This window comes from Podarcis bocagei (assembly GCF_964188305.1).
Source record: "Podarcis bocagei genome assembly, chromosome: 9".
Taxonomy (NCBI): Eukaryota; Metazoa; Chordata; class Lepidosauria; order Squamata; family Lacertidae; genus Podarcis; species Podarcis bocagei.
Genome location: NC_138134.1, coordinates 48,503,482 through 48,529,799, shown reverse-complemented (window position 1 = coordinate 48,529,799; position 26,318 = coordinate 48,503,482). Strand labels below are relative to the sequence as shown.

Below are 26,318 nucleotides of genomic sequence, written 5' to 3'. Positions count from 1 at the left end.
TGAGGGATAAACAGAAATTCAAGATAATTGTGATTAATTTCATATGCCCAAGAAAGTTGAAAGTAAAACAGGGAACAAGTTTTCTCTGCTGCTGCTGTTAGTTCCTGGTGTTCAATCTCCCACAACCTAGTTTTTATTATAGCCATGACAGATGATGGGGGCATTGATCACAAAAGTTCCATGACAGTCCAAGTTGCTGTACCTTTATGTTAAACTGTTGTAGCCCTGGGGAAAGAAAGGGGTCTGACAAGACTTCGCTAAGGAGAGAATCTTTGTCTAATGTGAGGTAGATGTTTAACCAACATAGAAGAAATCTCTCCCAGGCAACGGTCTCTATCTTGTGTTGCCCTCCCTCTAGACACAAGGCTGCATAGGGTACACAACGTGTGATAGCAAAAATCTTAAAAAGGAAAGCTGCCTGCACTTGTTCTACCAGCTGGGTAAACCCTGGCAGCCAAACTAGGATTCCATAGAGCAATCGAGCTATAATTTTGGCGTTGAAGACCTTGAGGGCAGAGGGGATATGCGAATTACCTCGTTATGAAAAACCGCATTATGGCCTGCATAGACATCTTACTGGCATCCACCGCGGTGCACGGTGCGAGGACCATAGAAGCCTATGATGGAATGTAATTCCCAGATAGTTAAATTCAAATACCTACTGGATGGTTTTTCCACCAAATACCCAGCTATAGCTCTTGTGTGAATTCCCCAAAACCATTATTTTGCTTTTATCAAAGTTCATGCACAGTTTCATTCTGGACAGATGGTCAATACAGGAATTTAACAATAGTTTTAGGCCAATTCTTGTCCATGAAAGCAAAATCATGTCATCTGCGTATAGGAGGATGGGAATGCTTGATGTGTTGAGTTTTGGGCTATGGGCATCTACCTGTTTTAATGACGAAGTAAGGTCGTTAAGAAAAAGACTGAAAAAAGAGGGAGCCCTGCTTTACTCCTCGGTTTATAATGACGGCATCTGTCATTACATTCCCTGGCGGTGTTCTTATACGACAGGTGTTCTTTGTATAAAGCTTTTTGATCAAGTATAGTAATCTAGGTTCTAGGCCCATTGTCTCCAATTTGGTCCATAACAGTCCCCTGTCAATAGTGTCAAAAGCAGCCTTGTTATCTAGGAAGGCCACATAAAGACATTCTTTATGAAGCCGCGTGTACTTAGCAGCTAAGTGAGATAACACCATGCAGTTGTGTAAAGTGGATTTCCCTTGCCTAAACCCTGTCTGCTCTGGACCTATGATGTTATTTTCATCGAGCCAGGTAGTTAGTTTATTTAGCAGATGTTTAGTGTACAATTTCCCGATGTTTGACAATAGACTTATTGGCCGATAGTTGAATGGCAGCTTTTGTCACCCTTTTTAAATATTGGGATAATTATAGATTGCTGCCATGAGTTAGGCATGATACCAGATCTATCTATCACAGTGAATAGATCCACTAGTATCGGTGCCCACCACTCTGACTTGGCTTTGATCAGTTCAGATGGAATAGCATCAGGGCCAGCAGCCTTTCCTGCTTTCATCTGATCAATTAAACTTGTAACTTCGGTAATAGAGGCAGGGGGCCAGTCATCCGTGAAAGTAAAAATGGCATGGTCCTGACTGTCAGGTGGAATACAGTCATCGAAGAAAACCGCCTTGAAATGCTCTACCCATGACAAAGATGGAATCAATGTCAGCGAAGCATCCTGTGTCTGTGGGGAGTCTGCTACAGCCTTCCAAAATTTCTTAGGATTTTTCGTTAGGATGGTTAAGAGTAGCGTATCCCAACATGCTTGATCATATCTTATCTGGCTAAGCTGGATAGTTCCCCTGAGTTGTCGGGATCTGGAGAAGTAAATGTCAGGCAATCGACTGACAATCAAAAATGCTTGAAAGCTGCTTCAGATAAACATTAACCCATTTGTTTTTGTCTTTCCAGGCACGCCTTCCTCCTCCTCCTCTATGGAAAATATAATGCTCTTCAACAGTTCACCGCTGGGCCCAGATGCACCTCAGATAGAGGATTTGAAATGGCACTCAGCTTTCTTCAGAAAGCAAATGGGCATGTCATTGAGTCACTCTTTGAAAAAAACACAGAAGAGAGAGCGGATGAGGAGGAGCTCTGGGCATGATGACAAATCTTTACTCAAGCAGCCCAGCCAAAGGGAAGGCTTTGCAACTCCCAGTAGCTTTTTCAGTTTTGAAAAGACCTTTGCAGAAGCACAAATTGGATCAGCACAACAGAAGAATGGAGTTGTTATAGCAGACCACAGGAAGAGAAGAGACAATCATTCCCATTGTGATGTGATGAAGGTAGGACTGAAGGAGAAACCTTCTAAACACAACCACAAACCCCTGAGATCCAACGAACTGTCTCAGAGGCAGTTAGAAAACAAAAGGGCTGTGAACCACCCGAGTGGCAGGTCAGCGCCCGGAACCCGGAGGGATATAGTGCCTAAATGCAATGGATCTTTTTTCAAAATAAACTATAATCCAACTCCGGTTAAAGTGCCTACGACACCCAGAAGCCCTGTGAAAAACTGGGGAGGATTTCGAATTCCAAAGAAAGGAGAAAGACAGCAGCAGGGAGAAGGGCAAGATGAGATGTGCCGCCAAAACTCCTATCCTTACTCGGGCGTGGGTCGAGTTTCCCCTAAAGATAGGGCCAAAAGCAACCTAAAGGTGGACAGCGAGAATGATGGGTACGCCCCTGATGCCGAGATGAGCGATTCAGAAACTGAGATGGCTGAGAAGAAATGCAGGCAACAAAGGCTCAGTTCAAATAGCACTATTCCTAGGAGGACAGATATCATTAGGAGAAGCATCCTTGCCTCCTGACTAGAGAGTGAGACACAATAGCAGCACTGGAGTCGGTGAAGCCCCAGCCTGGAAAAATTATCCACTCTGCATTATTTATTGGTGTGACAAGGAGGGGGGGGGGTCCTTACACATGGCTACAATATAAGCCAACAGTGAGCCTGTTTTTTTCCGGGCTGTAGAAATATGTTTACGTGCACTTGACTAAGAGTTTGTCCTCCACCCGTCATGTCCGTGAGATTACAACCTTCTTTATTTGCAACTTTCCTGAAGAAATCACCTGAGAAGATGACCTTGCTATGCCAATTGCTCAATAAGATGAATACAAATTAAAAGATGAAATAAATGGGGGGTAGATTTGGATGGGGAAACCGATTTAGGTGGATAGCACTGAGGATTTTCTTCTGTCTCTGAAAAGCACAACCTGTTAGTACACAAGGATAATTTACAATGGTGGTTATAGTCACCCTGCACCGCATTGTCCACTCTAAATTGTCACTTTCATGATGCTGGCTAGGACTAAGCCCTAGTAGTCTGCAATTTTTGTTGTTTTAGAATTCAGGGTGGTGGTGGGGTTTTTTTGGCAGCTTTATGAACCCCGGAAGAGTTTTCACAAAAGCCCATCAAGCAGGTAAGAGGAATTTACCATGACTACTAAGATACCTGAAGGGATAGAACCAAGCTGACCAATTGTGAAAACAGTAGCAGCACAGTGCTATTCTGAAGGAACTCAGACTAAGAGTATGAAAACTACTCAGCTCCTCAAATTTGGAGAGTATGTCTTAAAAGTACTTTTTATCTTGTTCTGAGAAGGAAGGCAGATTTGTAGCCTGCTATATTCTGCTGGCACTGCCCATCCGAAATATGATGACAATTCAAGTGGGAAAGACTCAGTACGTCTACACTGCAAATAGTAAATAGTTTTTGCTGTCATGGTTCCCATCCTTCCTTGTCTGCTCCCCACCCCACCCTGAGAATTGTAACTCTCTGATGGGCAACAGATTTTTCAGTAACTCATTCTCAGCATCTCATCACACAATTCCCAGGTTTTTGGGGAGAAGCCATGACAGGTAAACAGGCTGAAATTTGCTATGAAGATATGCCCATGTTTCTAAAGGCACTAGTCAGCAGCCTTTCCCAATGTGCACTAATGGTATGTGTTGGGATATGCAATTTTCTGACACACAAGGGTTACTTTAAATAAAAAGAGAAGGATGTAATAAATATATATATATTTTGAATACAATGGAAAGGCAATAAGATGTGAGTAGCGCTTTACATTCAAGCCAATTTAACATGATTTTATGATAAGGATTAGATTTGACCATGGAGGGGCTTGTGTTCGGATTACATCATTTTAAGAATTGCAATAACTAATGAGAGTAAGCCATCAGCAATAAGATGAACAGATCGTTCAGAGTCTTTTTTCCTTTTTTTGCACCCATAGAGTGTGTGTCTCTATCGCGAGTGCATCTATAATACACATAACGTAGTTTTAGGCTGCAGTAACTTTGGGGACTGAACTTTGATGTAAAATCAGACATAACCTAGTTATAAGAAAGTTTAAGCAGCTTAGGTGTTTTTAAAAAAACAAAAATGGACAGCTCTCCCCCCAGTCCATCAACAGCGGTATTTAGCTACTTCACTCACAAGAAGTGGGTTTACAACTATGAAACAAATGTTGAAGCCTTGCAATTTGACTTGAGTCTTCCAGGGGTTTCAACTGAGAACTGGATTGCTGCTGTTCCATCTTGCTATGCAAGTCACTGAATGATAAAAAAACTGCTTGGGGAGGTTGACACAGTACATGTTCCTTACATGCAAGCAGCCCTGGCCTTCTCCACTTGGAAAAATGTAATGTGTGTACCTGTGAATCAGATATATTTAGTAGGAGTTTGCATGATGTATTTTGGGAACCAGCCCTCAGAATTCATTCCTATTTGCTTCTGGAACAGAGGTCATAATCCTAAAATAAACTAAAACAAATAAACTCTTTGAGATTTAGAAATTAGTTGTGGGCTCACATCATCTCAATTTACTCTTGGCTCCTCTCAGTTTCTTGTTTGGCACTGCCCATATTTACAATATTGCTTGTACTAGAATCAGAAACCACACTTGCAAGTGGGGCTTCCAAATCTAGTTTGGAGGGCAAATTTCAGGTGTTACAGCAAACTGGTTTGTGCTTAAACAGGCAGCTGAAAGGGGATCCATGTGTGGGAGGGAAGGGAAATGTGCAACTTTGTGGTTTGTACATGATTTTACAAACAAATGTTTGGAGGCGCATCTGAAGTGAGCCTTAATGTAAGAGCCCTACACTAGCCGCTGCTGTTTGCACGCTGGAGTTTTAGCGCATGCACAGAACTTCACACAGGTAGGGGCTGTTGCAAGTGCTTAACCAGAGGAATTCTCCAGAAGTGAAGTAAATAGAACAAGTCCCTCCTGCACACCTCTATTCTCAGTGTACTCCATGACTAGCTTTGGATCAGAATAAGATTAAGACACTGAGGCCTTGATTCTTAATGTGATCAAGATAGTGACAACAGTTTAGGATATTGGAAATGAAAAAATAGTGATATGAAAGATGTAGTTTTATAAGGCTTTATTGCTTCTGATTAAACTACTCATATCTTATAGGTATGTTGACCAGGTTTGCTGCTTTAAAAGCAGACATGTTCTTGTTAAAATATGGGAAAAGAGGGACGTGATTAATTTACTTTTCAATACAGTAAGTGTTTTGGGTGAGGGTTGAGTGAAATATTATCAGTTAGCCTGCCCTGTAAGGGTGTTGTTCATCAAGCCATAGAAGGAATAAAATAAATTTGATTATAAGTAAACATTATTCAATGTTATGACTTATTTTGAAAGAAATATCATAACATTTGCACTATTAGGAATGATAGCATTTGTGCAGAACAATGCCTTACCTGTTTTGCTCCCCACCATGTTTAGGTTAATAAGCTTTCTGATTTTGAATAATGCTGAACCAAAAATTAAGAAAAACAAAAGAGAAAAATAAATTGTGCTTTCCCCCATAGCTGCAGAAATATGGGAAAACATCAGTATGACTAACTGTACAAGTTCCATGCTATAAGCACTCAGTAAGAGAAAAATAAAATAAAATGAAGCAGTAATCCTTACCTACTACTGCATTCATTTTGTTAATATGGAAACAGCTGTTATTTCTTGTTAGGTTTCACCTTTTTCCTTATGCAGAATGCCCAAGACATTTCTTGATTTTGATTGGTGTACTACATTGAAATGTAGGCTTAATAAACCCTTCCGTAATGACCTGGAATGCTATCTGTTAGGTTTTGGGGATGGACACACACACACACTCCCTAAATGAATGGAACGTTATACATGTCTCATGTGTACAAATATTATTTAAAAAAACTTTTAAAAACTTTCATTACTACATTTGTAAAACCCTGTACAGAGGATTTTTCACTATGTGCCTAGCTTTGGTGTCCATTTTGCTCAAATTTGAAAACAGGTGCATGATGACAAAAAAAGATAGAATCAGAAATAAAGTATATGTAGAGATGACTATTTTATATTACATGGCCCAATCCTGTATTTATTTTCCTCCCTTTTTGAAGTATTTATAAAGACCTAGTTGAAGATGGCTGTATTTTTTTGTTAAAATATTTAGTAGAATTGTGCCTTTGTCTGTATGTGAATAAATGCTGTACATTTTGCAATACACGTCAAGTGTTATGATTTGACATCTATGTTGCTACTTCCACAAGATTCCAGAAGCAGAAAAGCTTTTCAGCTAGACTTACTCTTGCAACTTGTGCCAAGGTGGCCCATCACTTTCCATCCCTACTTGGTGGAAATGCTAGGAGTCTGGATTTTCTCTTTGCTCTTGGATCTAATCTGCTACTGAGGATTCCCCCTTCTCTGTTCATCTCAGTAGACTAAGGATGTACAATAACTCATCTCCTTCCTACAGTTCTTTTTTCTCCAACCCATCTCAGTGAAGCTGGCCTTGGCTCGCTGCCACCTCTTTGCTCTCTTGTCTCACATTCCTTCCTACTCTCACTTCAGTGACTCATGCTTACTCCATACATTTTACAAGGCAATCTCTCCCCTTTTATTGTATTGTAAGACTTTCTTTCTCAATGAAATTGTGAAATTTAACCATTCTTTCCCCCTCCTTTAAGTACCCACCATGGTACTCCACTATATAGACCCAAAGTCTTGTGCTGCATTTGCAAGCTCTTGCCAATTTGGCTAAGGTGCCAGTTTTCTGAGGCAGCTCTACCAGATAACAGCCTGCACTCCAGCAGAAATAGAGCCCAAGGTTGCAGAAGGCCAAAGTTTCCCTGTCATGATGCTAAATTCCTTCCCATTCACTCATTTCTGAGAGGCTAATTCCAAGCCAAGTTACTCATATGTGTGTGCATTGGAAACACATGTCTCAAACCATAATGCTAAAAGCCCTTTTGATTCTTTGGTAGTTCCTACATTATAAACATGGAAATGCAATAGTATTCTGAATCCTGTAAATAACATCTCTGAAGTATTCATCTGTAATAGGAACAGTTTGTATATCCACAAGAATTTGGGGAGCCAGAAGAGTAGTCTTACTGGTGTCAATTAACATCTAAGAAATAAAAGTAAAAAAATAAATACAATAGCAATTATACAAAGGCCAATTTGTTTTCAAATTCAACACCTTACACGGGGAAAAAATAGTTTAAAAATGTTGAGTTTGTTAACACAACATTAGGTACTGTCAGTTGTAAAAAACCTTAAAATTCAGCAATTGTGTATTTCAAACTTTGTGGCAAAGTTTTCTACCATAAAACAAAACATGTTATATAAGGCAATCCACCTTTCCATCTAGCTTTAATTCACTTCAATATGTATTTGCAGTTACCCACTTAATGTTTATTGTGAAGAAGCCACAGTGATTCTCTTCTCAGGTAACAGTGATGCACATTTTTATAGAAGTCACTCTGCATGATATGTCCTAATGCTGCTCTTCAGCAGCCTCAACTTACATGTTGCACGGAAGAACAATATATTACTTTCAAGTATTTTCCAACTCTATCAAGGAGGCAGCCTTTTTCCTCTGCATTGTAATTGCACTGAGCTGTAATTAAAACAAAACAAAACAATAATTTGTTTCTTCAGTAGGAATCTTTAAACTAATTGGATTATAATGCAAGCTGAAGTACAGATAAAGTGAGGGAATTATTTTATTCTGCTTCTACAATATACTTAAGGTGTGTGTGTGTGTGTGTATTAAAATGATTCCTAAGTTTTTTTCTGAATAGTTTATCGAGTGAAAGCGACCTTCATTATGAATACATAGAGGAATTGCACAGTTGCCAGTTTTAAGAGTTACATACCACACTTCATAGATCTTGGGATAAAAATCACCGCGTAAAAATAAAAGATAAAAGCACAAAATGCATAATACAAATAAGAACAAACCAATAACTTCCCATCCTGTCCCCACGTACAGCTGAACTTTCTTACATGCAGATGTTTTGACTTTCATCCCAACAGAGAAAACTGAAACACTAATTTGGTTAAGACTCTGATTCAGCTCTTCATTAAATGATCCAGTTTGAAGGCTGCCCAGTTCAAAGTTTTGTTGCTGACCTCTAAAGCCCTAAGCTGCCTCGGCCCATTATACCTGAAGGAGCGTCTCCACCCCCATCGTTCAACCCAGACACTGAGGTCCAGCTCCGAGGGCCCTCAGGCGGTTCCCTCACTGTGCGAAGTAAAGTTACAGGGAACCAGGCAAAGAGCCTTCTCGGTAGTGGTGCCCGCCCTGTGGAACATCCACCCATCCGATGTCAAGGAGATAAACAACTATCTGACTTTTAGAAGACATCTGAAGGCAGCCCTGTATAGGGAAGTTTTTAATGGTTATTTTATTGTGTTTTAAATATTTTGTTGAGAACTGTCCAGAGTGGCTGGGGCAAACCTGTCAGATGGGCGGCATATAAATAATAAAATTATTATGATTAAAGATTTTTGTTATGCAGCTGTAATAAGGGTGCTGATCTGATTTATTTCTAGATACCTGTTGAGATGCTGTGGTTGCCCTCTCTTCTGCCTGGCTTAGTCGCCTTTGAAGTCTGTTGACTTTCTCTTGATGTTCCATCATTAATTTTTCATTCTGTATAAATGAAATAGCTCATTACAAATTTAAGTTTCTGTTATCAGATCATACATATTTCAGGAAACAAGGTTTAAGGAAGAGAAACTTGGTGAATGGCAAAGCCAGGAACCGACTAACAAAGGCAAACAAGGCATGTTGCTCCTATGCATTGTGTCTAACCTTGACAGGGGTTTCCAGTCTTCGGAATCTCATGACACAACTCTTATATAAAAAACATAATTTTAAGGAAGTTACAAGTACAAATTTCAACAGGGAAGGGGTGGTGCTGGACTCCTGAGATGCTTCAATCAGTTGGCCTTCAAAGGAAAGTAAGGACAGATGACAGGCTGTCCAAAGAGGCAGAACTATGAAGATCAGTACTTAGGAGGGCTAATTGTGACAGAATATTTTTTAGTTGTTACAAAAATTGAACCAGCCATTGCAGAAAGAAATGACAAGCTAAAGATCACAGAAAGGAACCATTACCTAGTAAAAAAAAATTAACAGCTCAAAATTAGCTATGAACGAAGTTGAATGTTTTAATAATAGTAAAATAAATGTTCCTAGCATTTTCCCCAGTGTGTATGATCACAAATAGGACAGTTTTCCAGCTGAAAACTACTCTAAGCAAACAAATGATGTGTACCAAGAGAGTTCAAGTTAGACAAGATGTACATCTAGTTAAAGCACAGCATTTGGATGGGGACCATTCTCTTACCTCAATAACCTTTTCATTTGTTCTTTCCAGCTGACAAAGTACCTCCTGGGTGTAAATTTTTTGACGGCTCAGCTCACTTCTATGAAACAAGATCAAAGAAACTCTTTAATGAAAATCAACATATATGTTGACCTGAGTCATTTCCAGAGGTATATGGGACAATCATATATTCTTCCCTCTTTCAAATTCCTTCTTTCCAATGAAGTAGGAAAAGGATAGTACTTTAAGATACCAATAATGGCCATCTTTAGTATTGTGACTGTACTGTGATGGGACAGATTCACAACGAAGAGCAAAACAACAACAATTCCGAAACCTTACTTTTAACAAAAATCTAAAATGTCATTCATTCACAAAAATAAACACTTTTCATTAAGGACAGGGGATTTGTGGATTTCCAGGTGTTGGACTATAGCTCTAATCATCCCTGACCACTGGCCATGCTGGCTGGGCTAATGGGTATTGGAATCCAACAGCTGGAATGCCACATCCCTGCTTAATGTGATAAAATAAGCAATATAATCCTATGGACGGTGTCCATCAAGTATTAGCCTGGATACCACTTATGTCATGGTCTCCCTACAGGGACACATGGGATCCTGGGCAAAGCTGTACCTTCCAGAGCTAAAAAATGGGAGCAAACAGTCCACTAAACTCAAGGAAGATGTCTGTTGACTGCACGGTTCTAGAGAGTGCACATGCCTTCCCACTCAGTTTTCTTCTCATCAAAGTCTGAGTAGCAACTCAGTTTTTGTTGTACAGCTAGTTTGGAGGCATTTTAATTTTCATAACTAGCTATGGCTGGTTGTCTTATTTTTTGTATTGAGCAAAGTAGCTCCTGCAAAAAGATGCACACTGTGTACAGGAAATCTTTACATCTGGCCCTGGCATCTTGTACCACTGAGCAAATGCCGAAAGTCCTACCTACTACCTCAAATTTATTAAAGAAGCTTGTAGAAATAGAACACCCTATCTCTGTGAACAGGCTTGCAAGCTTGAGAATGAGGCACCCCAAGCCCTTCTCCTGCAATGGATCTTGTCCCAAACACTGGTTTGTCTGACCCTTTTCAACTGCCCTACAAACGGGAGGATGTGCAGCTTTTGATGAATAATGCATTTTTCACACCCATTGAATACTGAAAGGAACAATGTGTTATAGGAGTGCAGGAAAAATCTACGCAGGCACACCTCATGTGTTATTTTCTATTTGTTTCCAAGATCTACAAACGGGGGAATCCTAGAAACCACACTGTCTTGGGCTCTAGGACTCTCATAGCATTGTTGTCTGTATTGGCAAAACCTGTTGGTGTTTCGCAACTTTCTGACTAGTTGCAGGACCTTAGCCAGACCTAGCAGAGTAAACGCAGAGTTCACGAAAGCAATTGGCAACTTGGCTGCAGACAGGATGGACGAAGCGGGAACCAGGAACTTGTACAGTGGTACCCCGCAAGACGAATGCCTCGCAAGACGGAAAACCCGCAAGACGAAAGGGTTTTCTGTTTTGGAGGCGCTTCGCAAGACGAATTTCCCTATGGGCTTGCATCGCAAGACGAAAGCCCATAGGGAAATGCTGGCGGTCGGGAGCAAAGACTTTCGCCCACAGCCGGCCTTCAGAAGAGGACCTCTTCTGAAGGCCGGCGGGGGGCAAAAGTCTTTGCTCCCCCCGCCTGCCTCCCCCCCCCGCCTGCCCCAGGCGATCTTAAAATGCTGGCGGGCGGGAGCAAAGCGTTCGCTGCCGACCCCCAGCATTTTAAAACGCTGTTCCGAAGGGGGGGGCGGGAACAGCTGCCCCATCCGCCCCACTTCGGAACGATGTTCCGAAGGGGGGAGGGGGGGCGGGAACAGCTGCCCCATCCGCCCCACTTCGGAACGATGTTCCGAAGGGGGGAGGGGGGGCGGGAACAGCTGCCCCATCCGCCCCACTTCGGAACGATGTTCCGAAGGGGGGAGGGGGGGGCGGGAACAGCTGCCCCAGCCGCCCCACTTCGGAACGATGTTCCGAAGGGGGGAGGGGGGCGGGAACAGCTGCCCCAGCCGCCCCCCTTCGGAACGATGTTCCGAAGGGGGGAGGTGGGGCGGGAACTGCTGCCCCAGCCGCCCCACTTCGGAACGATGTTCCGAAGGGGGGAGGTGGGGCGGGAACTGCTGCCCCAGCCGCCCCACTTCGGAACGATGTTCCGAAGGGGGGAGGTGGGGCGGGAACTGCTGCCCCAGCCGCCCCACTTCGGAACGATGTTCCGAAGGGGGGAGGTGGGGCGGGAACAGCTGCCCCATCCGCCCCACTTCGGAACGATGTTCCGAAGGGGGGAGGTGGGGCGGGAACTGCTGCCCCAGCCGCCCCACTTCGGAACGATGTTCCGAAGGGGGGAGGTGGGGCGGGAACAGCTGCCCCATCCGCCCCACTTCGGAACGATGTTCCGAAGGGGGGAGGGGGGGCGGGAACAGCTGCCCCATCCGCCCCACTTCGGAACGATGTTCCGAAGGGGGGAGGGGGGGCGGGAACAGCTGCCCCATCCGCCCCACTTCGGAACGATGTTCCGAAGGGGGGAGGGGGGGCGGGAACAGCTGCCCCAGCCGCCCCACTTCGGAACGATGTTCCGAAGGGGGGAGGGGGGGCGGGAACTGCTGCCCCAGCCGCCCCCCTTCGGAACGATGTTCCGAAGGGGGGAGGTGGGGCGGGAACTGCTGCCCCAGCCGCCCCACTTCGGAACGATGTTCCGAAGGGGGGAGGTGGGGCGGGAACTGCTGCCCCAGCCGCCCCACTTCGGAACGATGTTCCGAAGGGGGGAGGTGGGGCGGGAACTGCTGCCCCAGCCGCCCCACTTCGGAACGATGTTCCGAAGGGGGGAGGTGGGGCGGGAACAGCTGCCCCATCCGCCCCACTTCGGAACGATGTTCCGAAGTGGGGAGGTGGGGCGGGAACTGCTGCCCCAGCCGCCCCACTTCGGAACGATGTTCCGAAGGGGGGAGGTGGGGCGGGAACAGCTGCCCCAGCCGCCCCCCTTCGGAACGATGTTCCGAAGGGGGGAGGGGGGCGGGAACAGCTGCCCCAGCCGCCCCACTTCGGAACGATGTTCCGAAGTGGGGAGGTGGGGCGGGAACAGCTGCCCCAGCCGCCCCACTTCGGAACGATGTTCCGAAGGGGGGAGGTGGGGCGGGAACAGCTGCCCCATCCGCCCCACCTCGGAACGATGTTCCGAAGGGGGGAGGTGGGGCGGGAACAGCTGCCCCAGCCGCCCCACTTCGGAACGATGTTCCGAAGTGGGGAGGTGGGGCGGGAACAGCTGCCCCATCCGCCCCACTTCGGAACGATGTTCCGAAGTGGGGAGGTGGGGCGGGAACTGCTGCCCCAGCCGCCCCACTTCGGAACGATGTTCCGAAGGGGGGAGGTGGGGCGGGAACAGCTGCCCCATCCGCCCCACTTCGGAACCCTGTTCCGAAGTGGGGAGGTGGGGCGGGAACAGCTGCCCCAGCCGCCCCACTTCGGAACGATGTTCCGAAGGGGGGAGGGGGGCGGGAACAGCTGCCCCAGCTGCCGGGCTTCGTAGCGCTGCTGCGAAGCCGGGCGGGGGGGTGGGAACACCTTCTGAAGGCGGGCAGGGGGCGAAAGTCTTTGCTCCCCCCTGCCTGCCTTCCCAGGGGCTTTTAAATCGCCCCGGACAGCGGAGAAGTCCTCCGCTGTCCGGGGCGATTTTAAAATGCCGCCCGCCAAATCCCCGGACCTGGCCTGAAGGTGGTTTCCCTAGGAACGCATTAATTGATTTTCAATGCATTCCTATGGGAAACCGTGCATCGCAAGACGAAAAACCCGCAAGACGAAGAGAATTGCGGAACGAATTAATTTCGTCTTGCGAGGCACCACTGTAGTTAGGTGTTTATTATATACAGTGGACTATTTACAGGAACAGAACACGGATCTTTTGCTAGCTCTCTCACAACTCTCAACCTCCACACTGACATGCTGAACCACTGAACTAACACTTTCCAGTTAGTAGGCCATTAATCATTACTCCCTTGAGAGAGCTTGACCAATCATGGAGCTGTTTCCATGCCTCTCTATCACCAGGCAGACTTACTCCTCTAAATTGCCTTGGCTGTCTGCCAAACCTTAATTGACTGTGTGAGTACCTGCACGTACAGTGGTACCTCGGGTTAAGTATTTAATTCGTTCTGGAGGTCCGTTCTTAACCTGAAACTGTTCTTAACCTGAAGCACCACTTTAGCTAATGGGGCCTCCTGCTGCTGCCGCACCGCCACAGCACGATTTCTGTTCTCAACGTGAAGCAAAATTAAGTAATATTTCTGGGTTAGCAGAGTCTGTAACCTGAAGCATATGTAACCTGAAGCATATGTAACCCGAGGTACCACTGCACTCAGATTCCCAACAGTCTGGCTATGATAACTCTTTCCTCTCAGGCTCTTAGGGCCAAACTAGATGATCACATTACATAGCAGGCAGCTACATACCCTGGATTTTCTTAAATAATTCTCACCGTGAAGGCTGCACATTATAGCTCTCCAATCTCCCACCAAGATCAGAATGGAGATCACTGCCACCTCTCTGCAGTGCCAGGAACCTAAGGGAAAGACACCCCCCCCCATTGGTACCATTTCCTAAGTCTCCAAGCCATTCTGATCTCTGTGGGGAAGTGGAGAGAGGAGCCTCAGGTTCTCACATGTTGTCTTTACAATGAGAATCAGCTCCCCCAACTCCAAGTAGTTAGTTTGTGTAATCTGAAGGACTATGAGGAAACTATAGTCCACTACTCATCTTCCAGTGGCTCAAAAACTGGGGCACCCTGTACACATACAAGCTTCTGCAACAAACAGCAGTCATGTTACCAGAAGCTTGTTCATCTTCACACCTTCTACGCTTTATCTTCTTTGCCAATTAATCAACAGTTGACAGTTCACCACACACAACCGGACTGAAACAATCCTTTTCACTAAATGCTGTTTTGCACTAAACACTACTTTGCATTACTATTTCCCCAGTAAATGGACACCTATCATTTGCATTGATTGTTCAGTTTCCTAACTGCACTCTACAACAACATCCCCACCTTGTAACCATCTGTATATATGTCAAATAACACTTCATGCATCTAACAATTGAACTCTTGCACACAAAACTCTATGCCATGATACATTTGTTAGACGGTGGCGCTGTGGTCTAAACCACTGAGCCTAGGGTTTGCCGATCGGAAGGTTGGTGGTTCGAATCTCCATGATGGGGTGAGCTCCCATTGTTCAGTCTCAGCTCCTGCCCACCTAGCAGTTCGAAAGCACATCAAGTGCAAGTAGATAAATAGGTACCATTCTGGGAAGGTAAATGGCATTTCCGTGTGCTGCTCTGGTTCGCCAGAAGCGGCTTTTTCATGCTGGCCACATGACCCAGAAGCTGTCTGTGGACAAACGCCGGCTCTCTTGGCCTATAGAGTGAGATGAGTGCGCAACCCCAAAGTTGTTCGTGACTGGACCTAACGGTCAGGGGTACCTTTACCTTTAACATGGCTACCCTTTTGCGTTTGGTAATTCTAAAATACCGAGATAGTGAGAAGCAGTCGTCGTCCCCCCCACACACCCCAGAAAGGTGACATAGTATAAAACTATCAGAGCGATAATCAGTCCCAATTGTTCCTACATATTCCAGAGAATTTGCCTCATTAAAATAGGTACATGAAGTTTGCAGAAAATTGCTCAAGTGTCTACCACAAAGGCTTATGTGTGGAAAACAAAGGTGAGCTGTTTAGTAGTAGAGCAGAAAAGATAATAAATCTGCCAGCTGTGGGAAGTGTTTAATGCAAAATTCTCATGTGACACATACAGCACATTCCAGATGTTTTTCTGTTGACTTATGCCGTAATATGCTTCAGTTATTCTTAGTAATTATATATTTTGTAGACTGCCAGTACCTGCAGCTGTTTCTCATCCTCTTAACATTTTTAATCAATATCTTAAAATAAACAGTTATGGCTGCCAAGTATTACAGAATTCCAGCCAAAAATAACGTGGTAGAAATGAAGGGGTGGGGGACTCAAAGGTCCCTAAATATGATGTAATTTATTTAATAGACTAGATGGTATGTCAAAAGAACACTGCTCTAGCTAATACCTAATAATGAACAACTATACTATCCCAGAAGGATCAGTCTTGGAAATCATGAGAAAGCTGTACAACCAAAAGCTTAAAGATACAAAGATACAACCATGATTCAGAAAGAACGCCTACGAAACTCAAAACTGATTTATTCAAAATAGTGTTAATTTAAGGGGATCCAAACAGCTGCACAGGAAGCTTTTGTCTGCCCCCTCTCCCATGCTGCATCATTCACTGCCTGAAATACTACTCTGAGAAGTTGGAGAATCCTGCAGGGAAACATCTGATGTGGTACAATGAGCTCCTGTCAGAGGAAGAAACTGCAGGCACTCCAGTGTGCACAAGGTGACTGGCATCCTGGCCTTAACCTGTTAGTCTGTGCCTAGCCTCAAACACCTAAGTCTCAGTGGATTTCAATAGGCATTACATTTCCCCAGCTGAAGGAATGTTTATAGCTACAGTGGTGCCTCGCAAGACGAAAAGAATCCGTTCTGTGATTCTCTTCGTCTAGCGGTTTTTTCGTCTTGCGAAGCAAGGCCATTGACGGATTAGCGGATTAGCGCTATTAGCGGCTTATTGGATCAGCTGATAAGCGGCTTAACGGCTTAGAAAAAGGGGGGAAAGGGGAAAAAACCCCGCAGGAACTCGCAAGGCATTTTCGTCTTGCGAAGCAAGCCCATAGGAGATTCGTTTTGCAAAGCGCCTCCAAAACGGAAAACTCTTTCGTCTAGCGAGTTTTCCGTCTTGCGAGGCATTCATCTTGTGGGGCATCACTGTAAAGTGTAAGATTAACAGCTATTCTTACTTGATTTTGAAAGAGGAAGGATAGTATAGAAATGCTGGTGAAAATGTTATTACGATTAATAATAGGTTGGCTCATACCACCACGACCCCAAACTCCTCTGTGATTTCACAGTACAGTTTGTAACTGCAGTAATGAGCAAAATGGACTATAGGATTACAGGTCATTATGATAGAAATAATCCCACTGAAGATACTGGGGAATCTTTGAAGAGCAACACAAACAATTTAAGTGACCCATTTTCATTTATTCCTGATTTTTATAGCCTGCTTTTCAGCCAATTAACTTCCAGAGTGGCTCTCAACATGATAGAGCTCCTTAGTAAGGTGAAAGGATTTTAATAAATGAAAGGCACTGAGGTCACTTTTCAACATTAGGAGCATGCACAATTAGCATACGCTGAATCTGCATTATCGAGATCTGAGTATCTTAAGACACTTCAAGGAACTCCCTTGGAGACTTGTTAAAACTGAACCTGGAAATTCTAAAAGACCTTCCCTTAATGCCTCCGGCCACATGACTCTATGTACTTTAATGGGTATTTTATGTAGGATTTATCTGTTTGTTTCAAGTATCTCAAACTTTGGGAATGGGTGTTGTAAATTGTCATGCGTGTGAGCATACACACACACTCACACTATCTCTCAGTCCTATCCTGAACAAGAATAGGATTGCTACTCAATCCTTTAAACCTATGTAACCTTAAGTGGTGATGTAAGTATAACTGCCATGATAGTGTAAGGGAGTCCAAGAAACAGGTGGAGTTCAGGGTGTGGTGGAGAAAAAAAATGATGAAGTTGCTATCTTAGTTAAAATTTAATCCTCCACTGGGAACTATGAAAGCAAATATCTACCCCATAGGAGCCCACAGAAACCCCAAATGATCTCAAATAGGCACCACAGGATCACAGTGCAGATGGGGCTCCTTACTGGCCAAACTACCCCCCACTCCATGCACCTGTGAAAACAACGCCAAATGCAGTCACCAAATAGTATATAACATATAGCCACTATTGCTACTGTTTGGCAAACACTTATGACTTTATATTACCTTAAAAGTTTAGAGCTAATGAAGGTGTGACAGAGGCAGGGCCAGAGTGGTATGCAGCTCTGTAATAGTAAGAGGCAGTGCCAGATTTAGGGTGGTGCGGAAGGTTCCCCTGCACAAAATTGAGCGGGGGGGACGGGACAAAATTAAGAAGATCCATTTGGGGGCACCACATTTTGGCCTCTCACAGAGTGCCATATTACAAAAGATAACCAAATCCATCCTGTAAGAGGACAGGTGCAGAACTCTCCTTGCATCTGCTGCTTACCTCCCCATGAGTTGTGGTATGGGAATTCAGTTGAGAAAAATAACTGCCTAGGGAGGATAGAAGGCGCAGGTGCATCTTTTCTTGTTAAATCAGACTATGCTACAATTTCCAGGTCCTGACTGCAAATGGGACTTCCTAGTTTGAAGCGTTAACTACAAAGAACATTCAATAAGCTTCTTCTAAGCCACCTTTGAATCTCACCAGCACTGTTTCAGAAAGAAGCCAATTAAAGTTATTATGAACATCTTACCGATTTTTGTGTGCACACCACCATGTTCCCCCCCCTTTTGAGTTGAAGATTTAGAAATACCTGCTTACAATGATCAGAGCTCCATGTTGCAACAGAATCTGGGGTTTTAACAGCTAAACACTTATTCAGATCCAGCAAATACTGACTTGGTTGCTATTGCCTGACCTCAGTGACCACTTTGGGTGCTAATACCCATCTCCTGCAGCTTGACTGCATGAGGCACTGACATTGCTCTTCCACTGCTCTACCACCTCCTTGAGCAGCACTGTTGATTTTTGGAATCACTTCAAAAGTTAATGAGAACATGCCATGTTCTAGCCACTGTTGAGAAGAGGCAATAAGGCAGGGTTTCTTTCCTTCCAGAAGCAGGGCAGGGTTGAACAATAGCCTCACTTTCCAAGAATAGGATAGATTTTATAGTTTATCCTGCTGCATCTTAAGCTGATTCAGAGGACCAGGCTCCATTAATAAACCTTTCTGAACTGCAGTGGGGAAAGAGTTTTCCCCACAGCAATGCTTATCTATTGGAAGCTTTACATCTACCTTCTCAAAGATTTGCTCTGTTGGCAGCTATTATTTCTGGACAATCACAAAACAGAGGAATGTTAATTAAAATCTAAACAAGAACAGTATCACATCTACATTTCCTGTCTGAATTATGGTCCCAGCAGATCCATTCCCAGCTGCCTGCATTTGTTAAAAATGCCAAACAAAATTGTATTACTTACTTTAAACTATTTATTCTAGTTTCTGTAGCTTCCGTTAGTTTCTTTGTTTCCTCCTTCCACCGGTTTGTTGCTTTCTGTTGAGCTATCAAGAGGCGTCTCAGCTCAGCAGTAGACTTTCGATGCACATCTTCCATCTCTTTCAAACGAACTTCAGACCCATGCTCTTTTATTATATGCTCATTCTCCATTATGCTTATCTATAGTAAAAAAAAATAAGTAAAATAAGTTTAAAGCCTCACATTAGTTCACGGTAGTTTTTGTCTTTTGACTAAAGGACTGAAGTTTGTTTGTTTGTGTGCACATACTGACTATATCTATCTGCAAAAGATTACTGGACTTTTATTTGTGGATATAAGATGAAAGAATTCATTTCAGAATGAATAACTAATTTGACTGAAAAGAGAATGCAGATTGTCACGTTTGGATCACCCATGATGAGTAATAATTGTTTCTAGGTGTGCAGATCTTTCATCCTTTACTCATTTCATCACTGAATACTTGAATCCCTGCAGTAAAAATTCTGTATGAAGCCCTGATTTATCTTTTAGGTATCAGAGCAAAAACTTGAGGCTGTCCCCAAGTCACCATCCAACAACGGCTAATTAGTTCAGCCAACTATTACGCGAACTCCACATGTAAAGTGCCGAAGTGAGCAACTGAAGGGCAATAACCAACTATGGAAGGAAGACGACAAGTTTATGTGTAACTTCGCTGCAAAGAAGAGAAAACGGAAGAGAACAGAACGGAAGAGAAAGTTAAGGAATTAGAGGCAGATGATAGAAACAAAAAACAGGAATCTTCTCTTACAAGCACAGCATGTAAGTACGAAGAAAATGAAAGGGATAACTAGAGCCAGGGCTTTTTCGGCTGTGGCTCCGATCTGGTGGAACACTCTGTCACAAGAGACCAGGGCCCTGCGGGACTTGACATCTTTCCGCAGGGCCTGCAAGACAGAGCTGTTCCACCAGGCCTTTGGCCAGGGCACAGCCTGACTCCCTCCTTCGGCAATCTTTGCGGAGCTCTGGCCCAATGGTTGCCAGTGGCCTGAATTAATTAATTTTATAATGAATGATTTTAGAATGTTGTTTATGCTATACTTTTATACTGTTTTATTGTTGTTAGCCGCCCTGAGCCCGGCTTCGGCTGGGGAGGGCGGGATATAAATAAAATTTATTATTATTATTATTATTATTATTATTATTATTATTATTATTATTATTAGCAATAGTGGATCTGAATCATATCAAAATTGAGGTTGGTAGAGTTGCATGTACAAAATGCTCCTTATCCCTTTTTTTAAAGTGATGTCAATAGGCTTTAGGCCAAAAATCCCCTTGCATTATATTGTGTTGTGCATTTTCTAGACATTTAGGCTGTATATCTCTCGTTATAAAAGAAGACTAACATGTTAGTCTGTTTGCATTATGTATGATTTTTTAAAAAGTTTTTGCTGTCTGGAAGAAAATTACTTGATTGGGAAAAGAACCAAGTGGCACGTAGTTATCCAGTCCTCCTAACTACTGCTTCCAGACACTGGAACATTAATGGAAAAGTCAGTTGTGTCCATATGTTACATAGCTGAGTTGACATGTGGATAAGAAACATTATTATAATTGCAAAAGGTAATTTTAGTATATTTTGAAAAACACCAAAGGAGCGAATGGAATACAAAGTTAAGGAATATTAAACTATGGTGATAGAGTTTCGTGAGCAATTTGACACCCTGTCTGTTTCCTTGTACACAGATTTCTCCTTTCATTGAATCTTCGAAGATGTGACATCAAAAATAAAATACCATATAAAAACAAATACCTTTAATTTTGCAGCTTGTTGTGCCTCCACAGCCAGCTTTCTCAATTCTTCCATTTCTTTTTGAAACTGCTCGTTCTCTTGCTGGAGTTTTAGGCGCTCTTCACTGACAGAGCCACAGTTTTTTCTTTCGGATTCCAGAATACTTTGCAACTTGTAAATCATTTCCTGACCACTGTTTCTCTGTTCCTCATAGCTTGAAGTCGAGGAAGGGAGGAGAAATTCACAAACAATACTTGGTAATCCATTATTGAATGGAAAGGTAGGATACAAATATGTTAAACAAATGCACAGAAATTAATATATTAATTAAGGTGAATGCATAATACATACAATGTTCAGTAGTGTGGAATTTGAATGATCAAAAGGCTTGGCAACTAAAAAGCGAAGTATTCCCCACTAAGTTTCATTTTTTTTGGTATGGAGCCTCTCAGCTTAGAAGGATTTCCCTGTTTATTTCAGTTATTATATGGGAAGCTCTGGGCATGCCTTGAAACATTCTCAGGGCTTTGAATGAGAGCAAATATGAAACACAGCTAGACAATTTTGGAGCAGGTTACATGAATAACTTTTTTCCACCAAATAAGCTTACAGCTGAGATCATTCTTGTTGACCTTTCAAGGTTTCATAAGGTGGCAACAACAATGAGTGTCTCTTCCATTGCAGCCCCCTTCTTCTGGAAATCACCTGCCCCAATATTGGTTCAAATATTGCTTTAAAGCTGCAGTCTTAGAGACACCTTCCTGGGAATAACTCCCACTGAGCACAGTATGACTTACTTCTGTGTAAACATTCAGAGGGTTGCACTGCACATCATTTAGCTTCATAACATTTCAGAAGACTATGAGAAGGTACTGAACTTCATGGTGTACTATTTTAAATATGAGCCTTTTCATCTTCACTGTGATGTGTTTTTTGAATGCTATTACAGTAATTGATAGTATTTTTTGAATGGATGTACTGTGCTATGATGTAGGGAGGATAATTTGATTAAACTTGATATTAGTAGAAGAAATTCAAACTGTGTAGGCAAATAAAATTATTCCTGCAGTTTTGCAGCTACAGCAAAATTATCCTAGTTAGCTTCAAGCCTAGCCTAAGGGATATGAATATATTACCCCGAAAAAAGCCTTTACCAAGTTACAAGTAAAAGAAGGACCTTCTGTTTTCTATAGTCACAGTGCTGCAGGGCCTCCATCACAGAGCGTAAGTTATAGTGAAACCCCTGTAACAATGTGACTCTTTTCTATTCAGTTGTAATGGGGGGAAATGCTTTGCAATTCCTTCCTTCTTAACTGATCTGAAGCATGATGCTGTCAGCAGCAATAACATTCTAAGAGAAGTGTACTCTTCTTATAAGCATTCAACACTTGTACACACACACCGTGGCAGGTTCTGTGTGGTCAGAAATAGGTTGGCTTCAACAGCATCCATGACAGCGATATATGTATTTCCTTAAATTTGTGTCTTGGAGAAAGTTTATCTAAGGCTTCTGTTTCTGAGAGATTATATAGGGCTGGTTCTACCTGCTGTATGAAGCCATACAACATGACTGGCTTCAAACTTTTGAGTATTTCCTTTTGTTGCTTTCATTTACTAGCACCACTTTTATATTGCATACTCATTATTGTTTTCAGAAAATGTCAAAATTAAAAGAATCCTTACTTGTTCAAAAAGCACACGCTATAATGATAGGTAGTGATCTGAATTCTTGTATTGCTTCATGGCTGACTTTAATGCCTCCATGAACTTTACTAACAATAAGTACGCACTTGTGTAACTGTTATACAGTCAGACTCATAAGTTACGTGTTTCATGTTACTAAGCAACTGGGCCTAGATAGTAAGATCTGCCTGTTTTTATTTTTAAAATTGGAAAGAGACTGAGTGCCCACAGATTATGAGACCCTGGGCTGCAGTCTGCTCAGCCCGTATGTAAATCTGGCACTGATGAGCAGGAAGAAACCAATGTGAGCATCATGCTTCTTAGGGTGGCCATACGTCCGGGAAAACCCAGACCTGTCCTTTTGCGGGGGCCAACATGCCCATCTGTGTGGATTTTTTTACATTTTAAAGGAAATATCTGGGTTTTGGGGCTTAGACTGCTCTGTATGCTCCAGTCACTGCCAGCCCAAGCTGGGGAAAGAGACCCATGGGAGCTGCGGTGGCGGTCCTGTGTGCTTATTTCCACGGCTCAGGTTGTCCTCTTTTTTGCTCTTCAAGATATGGCAACCCTATCTAAGTTTCTGCTCTTCCTTCTTCCCCTCCAGTAATGACAGAGATTAGTTGCACTTTCCACAAAACCTGACTTGTTATGCATGACACAGAGATCATAGTTTAAAATGAACTCTAGTTCAGTTTCATAACCCATGGTTTGCAGCTGGTTTGTTTAGAAACTGGCCCAACCTTTCTTGAAACCACAATTTCTGGTTTGCACATGATAAGCCAGGTTTCATGGAAAGTGAAATTGTGCCAAAATCCTCTTATGGCTGCCTGAGAGAAAGGGTAGAGCATGCAACCCCAAGATTCCCAGCAGCTCATTCATGCTTGTGCATGTGATGTTAAACCAGGGTTTACCATAACATGAAAACATGGACAATGGATATAAAAACAAATGACAAAAGTTTCAATTCAAGGGACTTTCCAGTGAAGTATTACTGAATGAATATCAGTATTTGTTTATAAGTAAATAGTGATTACTTACTTCATTTCAAGTTGCTTAATTTTGTTTTGTGCTGTTTGTAGACTTCGTTGCAAATCATCTTTGGCTAGTTCAGCAATGAGACACCTTTGGTAAAGCTCTTCTAGTTTTCTAGAATCACCTTCATTTCCTCTACCTTCACGGTACACCTAATTGAAGTGTTTAAAAAAGAAAATTCAGGTAGATTCTTGTAACAACAACCACGCCAATTTTGTTACACACTCAACCACTTTATAGTTCATAGTTTAAATTTCAAGATAATGGAATTTCATTTCTACAAACGACTATCCTTTTCCAGTGGAAATCATCCCAATACCTATTCTGTTATCTTTCTGGCTTCAGACAAGAGGATTACAGTGGTACCTCGGGTTACATACACTTCAAGTTACATATGCTTCAAGTTACAGACTCCACTAACCCAGAAATAGTACCTCGGGTTAAGAGCTTTGCTTCAGGATGAGAACAGAAATCATGCAGAAAGCGGCAGCAGGAGGCCCCATTAGCTAAAGTAGTGCTTCAGGTTAAGAACCGTTTCTGGTTAAGAATGGACCTCCGGAACGAATTAAGTACTTAACCCGAGGTACCACAATACTTTACCCAAGCTTTTCATAGACTATTTAATGTATTAATTTGATTATAATTACTAGTATGGTTGACTCAGTTAGGATATGTGAACTGCTTTTGCTGCTTTTGATTGCTTTTAGCCCATTATCTGCTGCTGTTGGTTTTGTACTGATATTTATTTCTTACAATTTATTATATCCCACCTTTTAGGATACAAATCCTTGCAAGTTGGCTTACAAGAAACATTAAAACAAATAAAGCTCTTCAGCAAATATCAATATACAATATATATATATATATATATATATATATATATATATATATATATATATATATATGCAGGTTTTGGTGTTTTCGGGTATCTTCCCGTGTAAGAGTTGCAGGTTTGGTGTAAGATATTGAGTTGCAGGTTTGGTGTAAGAGTTGCAGGTTTCCCGTGTAAGATATGCAGGTTTTGGTGTCCAGACCCAAACCCAGACCCTCTCCACAGATAAATTACAGACACCATCCAGTAGCCAAACCATAGTGGCACCTCCGGATGCTGCACCCCCCTGCAATCCCTACACAGATCTGGCTGGCACAGGGCACAAAACCACAGCTCGCCCCTATACACGAAGCCAAGCCAGAGCACAACTATTTGCAGTACAGCCATCTTCTCAGAAAAACTCTTCACAAGCTCAAGAGGTCAAGACACGAAAGCTTTAGCAACTAATCCACACCTAATGACCCTCCTAAGTGGTACTCAGAATATCACTCAAGAAATCACTCAAGATATCCCTCAAGTAATTAATGAACAAAAGAAGAAAAGGCACACTAACCTGGGAACTTCCTCTCTGCCCAGAACGTTGGAGGCTATACACCACACCCCCTCAACAGTATTTATAGGAACTCAAACACTGAGATCCTGCTCTGTTCCAGTAACAAGAAGCCGAAAGCACCAGCCTGAAGATGACGAGTGAGACCTCGTCGAAACGTCGCCTAGACACCCCAACTCTTACACGGGAAGACACCCGAAGACACCAAAACCTGCATTCCTGTACCCGTGAAAATCTACGAAAGCATATATATATATATATATATATATATATATATATATATATATATATATATATATATATATATATATATATATATAAATATTGGCTGGGGAAAGCCAGCCAGATGGGCAGGGTATTATTGCATTGGTTTTATTATTATTAAAAGGCATGAGGATCCTTTGCCCAGGGAAGCTGGTGGTAGGACCTGGTGGGGAGTAGATACCTGAGCTGGAACAGACTGAGGCGGTTTCCTGCTTCCCTCTCTCTCCTGGAATTATATTTTTGTTAAAGTGGATTTTACCTTCTTGTGATCTGCCTTGAATACAACTGTGCAGCAGAAAGGCAGCATAACAGACTTTAAATAAATTGTGTGAACTGCTTACCTGTAACCCTCATCTCATCAATCTGTATAATTTTTTGCTCATACTCCTTTAAGGTTAGTTGCATTTTTCACCTAGTCTTTTAAATGGGGGTTTTCTAGAAGACAAATTATAGAGAAATGCTCTTTCACAGAAAACAGCTTCTGTAGTCAGAGTAATTACTTTCCTTACAGAAACAGCTTATTGCAAGAAGCAGGATGATGAATCCATGGAATCTGCTCTGCATATAGAAATCTTATATCACATAGCTAAATCTTGCACTTAGGCCTTGCACATGGAAATTCATGTGGCATTTTTCTTTCATTCACTGCCCTCTGGACTGTGGTCATTTTTATTTTTGTAATTGACTGTTAAGTTAATCTTAAAAATGCTTTATGAAAGTTGCAGCAAGAGAAACAGAGCTTGGATAAAAGTGATTTTGGTAACAGATTACACCCATCTAATTCTTCAATACTTTTTTCGCCATTTCATTGGGTTTTTAGTTAAACAAAGGATACTGTCACTGGATGGTTCATGGAACTGTTGTTTTACTATGAGTAATGACATATAAAAGCTACTGGTATCTCATCTATTTGCTCATCAACTCTAGTCTGAGTTTCCAAGTGATGGTATACGGCTGAGGCTAATGTGAGGTTGAACGTTCCCAATTCAAAACTGAGCTCTGCCTTGAATTCACAATTTCTAAGCCCCAGCACCCCACTCCATATCTGAGATATAGGAATAATATAACATACTAAAGCAACAACACTTAAGTGGAGCAATTATTATTGAACTCAATGGAGCTTACTTCAGATACATAGGGTAAGGATTGTGCTCTGGGTTGTTGTAAGGATTCTATGATTATGGGCCAGTTCAGACATCATAAAATATGGTTTATCATGATGGGAATGAGCCATATTAAGCCTCTATGCATTCCACCCTTCCCTTTCCTCCTCCACTTTGAGAAGGAGGTTGTCGTGTATTCCACGCGGCGTTTTC

At 42.6% G+C, this 26,318-nt stretch overlaps 2 protein-coding genes across 15 annotated transcripts in view; one reads left to right on the top strand and one right to left on the bottom strand.

The window, feature by feature from the left end:
• JADE1 (jade family PHD finger 1) overlaps nucleotides 1-6,521 on the top strand; it is a 172,180-nt gene extending 165,659 nt beyond the window's left edge. For all 10 annotated transcript variants that reach the window (XM_081209279.1, XM_081209280.1, XM_081209275.1 and 7 more), the window contains one exon: nucleotides 1,939-6,521. In XM_081209279.1, coding sequence (XP_081065405.1) covers nucleotides 1,939-2,837 — 899 coding nt within the window. In that variant the 3' untranslated portion in view covers nucleotides 2,838-6,521. The remainder of the gene's footprint in view (nucleotides 1-1,938) is intronic.
• A 993-nt stretch (nucleotides 6,522-7,514) lies between these two features.
• Nucleotides 7,515-26,318, bottom strand: part of SCLT1 (sodium channel and clathrin linker 1) — a 49,460-nt gene continuing 30,656 nt past the window's right edge. For all 5 annotated transcript variants that reach the window (XM_081209286.1, XM_081209285.1, XM_081209287.1 and 2 more), the window contains 6 exons: nucleotides 23,363-23,508; nucleotides 20,663-20,855; nucleotides 18,851-19,047; nucleotides 9,656-9,734; nucleotides 8,860-8,955; nucleotides 7,515-7,917 (listed from right to left, as the gene is read on the bottom strand). In XM_081209286.1, the coding sequence (XP_081065412.1) occupies nucleotides 7,855-7,917; nucleotides 8,860-8,955; nucleotides 9,656-9,734; nucleotides 18,851-19,047; nucleotides 20,663-20,855; nucleotides 23,363-23,508 (774 nt within the window). In that variant the 3' untranslated portion in view covers nucleotides 7,515-7,854. The remainder of the gene's footprint in view (nucleotides 7,918-8,859; nucleotides 8,956-9,655; nucleotides 9,735-18,850; nucleotides 19,048-20,662; nucleotides 20,856-23,362; nucleotides 23,509-26,318) is intronic.